At 31.0% G+C, this 9316-nt stretch overlaps 1 protein-coding gene across 1 annotated transcript; it reads right to left on the reverse strand.

Annotated features, from left to right (window-relative positions):
- Positions 1 to 374: 374 nt before the first annotated feature.
- On the reverse strand, positions 375 to 7904 carry LOC100267010 (peptidyl-prolyl cis-trans isomerase FKBP43). Its single transcript, XM_002271463.4, has 11 exons — positions 7687 to 7904; positions 7020 to 7093; positions 6496 to 6728; positions 5965 to 6104; positions 4037 to 4460; positions 3419 to 3658; positions 1323 to 1605; positions 1017 to 1104; positions 889 to 930; positions 726 to 774; positions 375 to 618 (listed from the first exon to the last, which is right to left on the reverse strand). The coding sequence occupies exons 1-11, from the start codon at positions 7697 to 7699 to the stop codon at positions 537 to 539; spliced, it is 1668 nt and encodes a 555-aa protein (XP_002271499.1). The 5' UTR covers positions 7700 to 7904; the 3' UTR covers positions 375 to 536.
- Positions 7905 to 9316: the final 1412 nt, after the last annotated feature.

A 9316-nucleotide genomic window follows, 5' to 3' on the forward strand; every position in this document is an offset into this window, starting at 1 on the left:
ATAGGTAGAGAGACATTTTCTCATAATACAATCTCATAGGAATTGGGGGAAGAAATGAGCATTCTGGAGTAATGACACATTTCTGTAGGCTGTTTTTCGCTTGTTTTACACCCCCCAAAAAATATTTACTATTCCTATATTGCAAATGGCAAGCCAGAAATCCAGAGGTCCTATACATGCTTTGTTTTAATGACCCTGTACACCTAACATTTGCTTGTGCAGGGAACAACAGTTATAATAACCATTCAATCTCTTGTCATTTCCCTAAACTTTCCAATCTAAAAATCATTTCTTTATGTTTCTCTATACTATTTTCCCCTATTTTTCTTTATATTTTATGTTTCTCCATACTATTTTTCCCTAAGAAACTCAAGTTGAAGAATATGAAGCTAGAAGCTATATGGTGAAAAAGGATCCAAAATTTTTTAGTAAACAACTTGTGATTGAATCTCTTAAAATATGGGCTCTATAAGGGCAAAATATGCATGCCTGCAATGATGCCACAAAACTGCATGCATGCAAATGGTGCAGGACAATCACCGGGCACCAGCCAATTCAACATCGAATACTAGCCATGAATTTGGTGGAATATTATCACCAGCTCCTTCATTCCCATAACTGCAAACCATGAGAAAACATGTTATGCAAGGGACTGAGAATCCAAGCACATAAATGTCAGAACTGAAATAGAACTGATATATTTATCAAACGATTCAGCCCCCTACCCCATTGATGGTGGGATTACGAGTCTTCTCTTATCTCCAACTCGCATACCTGAAAACCAAGCATAAATGGAATTATGTGTGTGTGAGAGAATATATATATAGTAAAAAGAATGAGAAAAAAACAACTAAATGGGAAAAACAGGTATCAATTTCAAGTAGCTACCATCAAGACCGACATCCCATCCCTTTATAACTTTTCCTGCACCTGTAAGGAGCGAAATCCTTTTTTGAGCACAGAAGAAAAAAAGGAAAATATTTTGGTAAAACCGAGCTGGAATGGTAAGATAGTACCTAGGCGGAACTTAAGAGGAGCTCTGCCAATATTTGAGTCAAAGATTTGTCCACTATCTTTTAACTTGCCTGTGTAATAGACACTGACCTAAACAAACAAAATTATGTCAATTAGCATAATTCTTGTATCCTTTTCTAGTGCATAATGTTTAAGAACATGATAACTAGCAGGTAATATTAAGAAAGAGAATGCAATGTGGTTCAAATGACTCCAGTTCGTCACCTTGGCTTTAATGAAAACATCAACCAATAACAGTTACTCAAATAGTTTAAGTTATTAAGTCAACTGAACACAAAGAGACTTGCCTTCTTTCCTTGACAAGCTATTTTGCCATCTGGTTTTCCAGTTATTAGCTCCTCAATCACCAATCCATTGGACATCATTCTAACTTGGGATGAATTGGCATCAGAGTTCCTGTCCTTAACTTCCAAATGGGATCCACTCTTTTTGTTCATTGACAAAGGAGGTACTTCCATATTAGCAACACCCTCATTCTCCTGTGTTTTACTCTTCTTTCTCTTCCTCTTTATCTTTTTCTCATCACTCTGATTGTCACCAGCTAATTGGTCCACCTTTGTGTCACAACTCCTGCACATAATGTATAGAGAACTTCTTTATATAGTTATAGTGTAGAGCACACAAATCAAAATAACATTGAGCAATGAGGATGGAAAGGTTTGTTCAGCTTGCAGCCACTTAGATCACATATGAACAAAAGGCAAAATTGACTGGAGAGCAAGAATAAACATATCGGTTTCCATTGCAGTTGGATTTTACAGAAATATCAAAAAAATATCTATGGAAATTTAGAGAAAAAATATCTACGGAAATTTAAACCAAAAATATCAATGAGATGGAAATTGATCAAAACTCAAAGAAATGTTGCAGAACACTCCAAAAAAATGACAAAATAAATAATAATACACATATTAAAGCTGTTTTGTTGAAGAAATTGATGCTTGGATGATATATTTGTGACTTTTTGGCAATAATTTTATAGAACTTGAAAATACATTTAAAATACCTGGTTTGAATGTATTTAATTTAATTTTTTTTTTTTTGATAAGAGAATGTATTTAAAAATATGAAAACAATGTATATATATAAATGATTAATTTTATGTTTAAAAATATTTATAATTTTATTTACAAGCATATATTTCTTTTGTATTTAATTATTCATTTACAAATATATTTTAAAAAATATTTTTATGTTTAAAATTAATTTATTGATTGAATTTTTCTTTTCACAAAAAAAATGTTTATTATATATATATATAGACATATGTTACCTATATGATTAATGAAAGGAAGTTACCCCATTGGCAAGTGCCATTTAAAATCATTTTCAAATGTCAAAGTGATCTGGTTCCATTTTTTTTTATTTTGCAAGAGACTGTTCTTTTGTTTTTCTTTGGAGTAGAGAAGACTCAAGCCTTCTCCAAAAGATTTAGGTTGGGAATGTATTGCCACTAGGCCAAAAGCCTTATATGTTAAGGTAGTTAAAATAAATATTTATTTGATAAGTTTAAGGTAGTTCAAATAAATATATTAAACATTCAAACATAATAAAATTTTATTTCCCTATATGATATATCTATTTGACAATTAAATATTATAATTTTGTTATTTAATAAAAAAAATATTAATGCAATTATATTTCATCTTAATCATAATTAAATATGAGAATATTAAAGATAAAATGACAAAATATTTTAATTTTTTATGGATAATTTTAACTTTTTTTAATTATTTTAAATTTTAATAATATATAAAATGTATATTTATGATGTCATATGACCATCATGATTCGACCATGGGTCAACCATCAGTCCAACCATTGGTACATGACCTAGTAACTTTTTTGGTTCAATGACCAATCCGATACTAAAAACATTGAAAAATTGAATTGCTCTAAATGATTCCAAAAAACTAACAAGATGGAAAATCTAAGGCCTGTTTGGCAACTATTTTCGAAAAAAGTTTTCTATTCTCCATAACAAAAAAATAGGATAACACGTTTGATAATCAAAAACTGTTTTCTATTTTCTGTTATTTAGAACAAAAAACATGGTGTTTTTAGAGAACATCTTTTAGTTATTTTCTTTTGCTTTCACTTGTTTTCTGAGCGTTGTTTTAAAAAATAACTATATAAATATATAAAATGATTAAAAATAAAATACTAGATATAAAATTATTTTTAAAACATATTTAAAAATATTAAAAACAAGTTTAAAACATTTTAAGTTTCCAAACATACTTTTATTCGACAAAACATCAGAGAACAATTTTCAAAAATTGTTCTTAAAAACTATTTTTCAAAACTGTTTTCGAAAACAGTTACCAAACAGACCCCTACATTCCTCCACACAGTACACACACCATAGTAAATGACAACTTACTTATAACTGTTAGGCCTCTGATTTTCTTTTCTTTCCGGCAGATTCTGGTCCATGTTATCAGCCTTATTCTCGTTTTGTGGGGCTTTATCCTCTTTAAGGTCATTTTTATGGTTAACACTGTCAACCTCCAGATGCTTTACCCCTTTAGACCGATCTTTCCTTTTCTTCTTTGACTTTCTGCCATTTTCAGGGCCCAATTCAGTAGAATGCAGGACAGAACCAATTGGCAGGTCAGATTGCCTGCTTGAGCATATCCAACAAGAAAAAACACAAAGAAGATTGTCAATAAGACAGTCCAACATTGCTAAAACATCATAAGAACACCAAAGTGAGCATCAAAACAGGAAGCAACATTTGGACACTTGCTTTAATATCCAAACACACACGTGCGCACACACACACACACACATGCGCACACACACACACACATATATATATAAACATTTTTCTTCACTATCATGGACTTCGATCAAGAAAATGATGAAAATGAGAAATTTCAAACTGTTTAAGCATAGTGTTTGATTTTGTAAACTAAGGGTACAACTTGTGAAAAGAACAAATTCAAATTCAAGCATGAGATGAGTTAGCTTCCACAGCTTATGTCAAGGCCACCTTTACCTTTCAGGCCCAGCACCTATGCCAACAGCATTATTTTTTCTTTTTGATCCAATAGAATGATTGCCATCTTTTTCTGTGCCTGCATTTTCTTTCTCTTCTGTGTCCTTGTGACCTTTTCCATCTTCTAGCTTATTGTGGCCTCTCTCTCCTCCTATACCATTTCCAGCTTTCTTTTCTTCTTCTTCTTCTTCTTCTTCAAGTTTTGCATTCTTTTCAATGGTTTTACTCTTATATAGGGAGGAAATTGGGATCTTATCTTCACTATCACTCTCCAACACGAGGACACCAGCACTACCTTTGGCAATATTTTGTTGCAAACTAATGTCATCATCAGATTCACTCAACTGGTACTTCTTCTTAAGTCTTCGGTGGCTGCTCTTCCCGTTGTTGGTTTTTTTACCATCCAATTTCTCCTCAAGCAAAACTGGAATCAGAATAACCAAAAGTTCAAAAAGCAAACACCTCAGAACAATGGCAATTTAATAACCCTAAATGCTCTTATCTAAATAAAATGCCCAATAAACATTTAGGACAAATGGTATACATGAAATGAAAACAACAATAGAATGGAAATGAATCATGCTGAAGGATATCCAAAATCAATTCATTAAGTGTGCAATCCCAATGCAAACTGATCTGATCATGCTATCTAACTACATAAAAGTCAAATTCAAAATTTTTTGTTCCTGCATGTTCAATTAAACAACCTATTAGAACCAATTATAGAATTGCTCTAAACAGTCTCAAAAACAAGCTAAAAATGATCCACAAGATGATAGATATTGGAAAAGGCCATTGCACACTGTTCCAACACTTGGGAGGGACAAATTGGATATGGTTCTAACTCCTAACCTCCAGCCTTTTTTGCACAAAGGCTGCTCAAAAGAATAAAACCTCTAGGCTAGGAAGTCAAAAGTTTACCATCATACATAACAGAGGATATCGACTTAAATTATCAATCACAATTAACTTGTAGTATATGACTAAGCACATATAAATACACAAATCACTGGATGATGTAGGACAACCCTCGGATGGCTACCTACAATTGAATAAGTGGATTAGGATTTTTATCTTTTAGGGTTTAAGGAGAGGAACAAGAGATAAAGTTTATCACAATAGAATAAAATATGGAAAAAGAAGATAAGGAGAAGAAGGGATAAAATCCTTAAGAGTCACAATAGGCTTTCTAGGAGCCTCACCAAGAAGAAAATCAAACAGAGTTCTACCATTGAGAATTGCAACACTTGCAAAAAAATTTATAATATTTAATCACCAATCAATACTTTAGTTTACATCAACTAGCCTTATTTATAGGTTTCTCTAAGAAATCTAAAGTCTACTAAGATTCTAATAACCCATTATGACTCTAATTCTAATGGTCTTATAACCTAATTAGCTACTTATAATTTGACTCCAACAAATACTTATCCTAATTTAATTCCAACTAATATTAATCCCAATTTAATTTCAACTAATACTAACCCTCGTCCTCATCACTAGATTAGTTGATACAACATTCAATTAAATTTCATTTCTTATTGGGTGAATTGTAATTGCAATGTTGACCAACATCTAACAAAAATTTGCTACTATATCTATGTATTGTCATTAAAAAGTAATCATGAATAAATTTATTAAGAGTGTATTCCACTCTGAAGATCACCTAGACAAGAGTGGAATCCATTAAATCCTAAATTTGTAGCACTCTGAAAGTTGAAAACCAAAGTACATTTGTATCCAATAAGAAATAAGTACATAAAAATCTGGAAAGGTATCAAATAATCCAGTAATAATAACATATAAAACACAACTAATGCTACATTTTCCACAAGTTTTTAATATAAGCCTACAAAATTAATCTTATCTGCCCAACTAGTAGAATTTATAGCTGCAAAATTCAAAAACACATAAAGTGTGAAATATACCCCCATCACTGGAAACTGGTGAAGAAGGGAAAACCTCTAGTTCACCATCATCAATGAAACTATCCTCATAGTCATCTTCTTCACCATGGTCATTAGATTTCTCTGTCTCTGTATCTGCAATATCTTCTCCATAGGATTCTCTTGCCATCATAGTCAAGGAAAAACAGAACAATTTCCCCACAACAAAATTAAAGTAAACAGACAATAGCAACTTAAGTGCATGCTATGATCTTTCTATTGGTTTCTAGGAAGAAAGACATAAATAAAGAATATATTTTTTGAATCTTATGATGTATATTGTTCTGGTTCTAAAAAGGCAAATCTCACCTGATCTAAACCAAATATGATCATGCCTGCTTAAGTAGGTGAAAGGCTTTATTTTCTCAATCAAGTCAATCCAAATAACAAAGGGAAAAAATCCAGCATTCAGAAATATTTTAATTTCCCTAGTTTTCCTAGGAACCAAGAAGATACAAGAGGAAAAGAAATAAGCAAAAGTCTAAATGCATAAGTAAACCAACAAAAGGATACGAGTCCTCATTAAAATTGGAATGCCGGCCATTACCGAGATAATAACCAGTAAGGTGAACACTCCGCGGACCAATAACAGAGAAGATCACTTCTTCAACCTCCTCAAATTCTAAACTCAAAGTGCATGATTCTGTCTTATCAGGCAACAAGCAGCACAAGAGAACAGGACTCTTATTGCCTACATTACACTGTACTAAGCTTTTTTTGCTTGCAGCACCTATCCCCAATGTTGCCTAAAGTGATCACAATACAATTTATCAATTGAAAGGGCAAAAGCCAATATAGAAAACAGTCCAAAACTTTTAAAATTTCACACCAAATACAGAAATCAAAGCTACACTAATAACCCTCTCTTTGGTCTGTGAGAAAGAGAGAAAATGAAAATATAAGTAAATTGAATCTTACATTTTATAAGACTAATAATTGTATTGTCAATTTATATCCTTTTCCAACGCTTGCTCAGCAACCAATCAGGGTGTAAGTGGTAGCGGAAAGGAATTGCAAATTTGTTAAAGAAGCATTACCTGGGAAATGTGAAGCCTCCCACGCTGGCCATCAAATGAATGAGTAAAAGGCTTTCCAGGTTTCACTTCAATTCCTGAAAATATAAGAAGGTGATTTAGAAATTTTAAAACTCATTACATGGTATATATCTAAAAGGTCCTCCCTTTGGCTGCCAAGAAAATATGGGAAAGGAAAATGAAAAATAAATAAATAAATCAGAAATCTGAATCTTAAATTTTTCATCATTTGGGTCAGATAAAATAAAACCCTCCACCCAAGTCAGCCTAACACAACCAAACAGCTAAGGGTGAATTTTCAACATTTGAAATCCAAACCAAAACCATACATAAGTTTTCAAAACCTTGTTTTTCTCCTTTTCCACATATTCTCTCGGCCGTCAAACAGCACAAAAAAAAAAAAAAAAAAAAACAAGAAGCAAACTTCAGTTTCTTCCTTGGTGATGCAACATAAAATAGAAAAAAGAAGAAGAAACAACAGAAAGAGAAAGAAAGGATATTTAATAGAATCATAGAAGAAACTGAAGAAATGGTCTGTTTGGTTGCTGAGAAAAGAAGAGAAAATGAGAAGAAAATATGAAATTAAATGAACTTCAATGATTATGAATGAAATCCTTGTAATTTCTTGGCTTTTCTCTGTTACCAAACTCAATGGAAAAGGAAAACTAACCCCAGAAAGCCATTTCCGAGAGGAAAATGTTCCAAGACTAAAACCCTAGACCAAGCTGCGCTTGGCTGCGACCCATAAACCCTATATAAGAGGGCTGGATGGCGACGCGCTGTTAGCAAGACGATTTGTTTCCTGCTGTTTAGGGTAGCAATTCGAATGCGCGGGAAGGTTAACAGCTTACAATCCTCTCTTTTTCTTTTTTGGAAAATAAATTTGGACGCTCATCAGATCAATGCCCTGGTTATCATTTTTTCCAAAGTAGTTTTCTAATTTTTAAAATTAAAAAAAATACAAAAATACTTTTTTTATTAAAAAATAATTTTCTATTTTTAAAAATAAAAAAAAGTGATGTTTTTAAATAATATTTTTTTAATTATTTTCACTTATTTTTTTAAAGATTGTTTTAAAAAAATTATTGAATAAAAATAAAATATTATGAATAAAAAATATTTTTAAAACATATTTAAAAATATGAAAAATAGGTTTAAAATATTTTAAATTTCCAAACCAATTATTTTTTTTACAAAACATCAAAAAATAATTTTCAAAACGTATTAAAAAAACCAAATTTCAAAATTGGTTTAAAAAACATTTTCCAACAATGCTTGAAATTCTTATAAAATAATACTTTCAACAATAAAAAATTATTATTTTAATAAAATTATATGTTTATCAATAAATAAATAATTTATTAATCTATAGATAAATAAATATTTACTAATTTAAAAAAAGTATTATGTTTGTCTCATATTACTTGTACATTACATGCTCGTATTTATAATAAGTATCTTTTTTAAATATTTACATGCTCGTATCTATGTACATTACATGTACGTAGTATGGAAGTAACTTTTTGTGGTGAGGGATTTGAGATCCAAATGAAGCAACATTGAAGGGGACTGAGAGGGAATGGGAAGCGTCATACACCCAATCAATCCCCCTTGAAAACTTTAGAAGTTAGGTTTAGAACCCAAGACATCTTTGAGAGGAATCTTGCCTAACCAGTGGAGCATCTCTTTTTTCTTTATGTTATAAAAAGGCACAAACATGCATACATATAATAGGCTAATAGCATGCATGAAAATATATATATTAAAATTAAATTAAATAAAAAAAATACCATGTTCTAAAATGAAGAACTCCGAGATGCTTCTTCTATTATTTTTCAAGTTGAATCATACTCGACTTGAATTAAATACCTCGCTCATGAAGTAAATCATTGTGTTTTTTTTTTAATTCTTTATAAAAGAATTAAAATGGTGATTTGCAATAGAAAATAAAAAAATAAAAAAGGTTGTCAGAGTTATAAACTACTATAAGCAATCTTGATTCTTATGCATAAACTAGGTTAGAAATATTTAAAATATTAAATACCTTTCTTATGAAAAAGGTTTTTTAAGTGTTAACTTAATTCCAAAGCTATGTGCAAAACTCAGAGTGATAGAATAATAATATAAACTATCTTCGGGAAAAAACAAGGGACAATTGTGTTTTCAACCCATATAGGGTTTATAATTAAGATAAGGTCCTCCAACCACCCATAATTAATGATAAGGATATGGGATAATAATTGACAAAAATACTCATTTAACTCATTTTTGTCTTTATTCTACTACTTGCCACTATTTTT

The sequence above is a fragment of the Vitis vinifera genome, chromosome 19 (assembly GCF_030704535.1).
Source record: "Vitis vinifera cultivar Pinot Noir 40024 chromosome 19, ASM3070453v1".
Lineage (NCBI taxonomy): Eukaryota > Viridiplantae > Streptophyta > Magnoliopsida > Vitales > Vitaceae > Vitis > Vitis vinifera.

Bases quoted from the DNA above. Each gene is read 5' to 3' on its own strand.
- LOC100267010 (XM_002271463.4), bottom strand. The intron at 1,105-1,322 runs GCAAGTCTCTTT...TTGTTTGTTTAG, and splicing joins TAGCTTGTCAAGGAAAGAAG to GTCAGTGTCTATTACACAGG. The intron at 619-725 runs GTAGGGGGCTGA...CATGGTTTGCAG, and splicing joins GTAATCCCACCATCAATGGG to TTATGGGAATGAAGGAGCTG.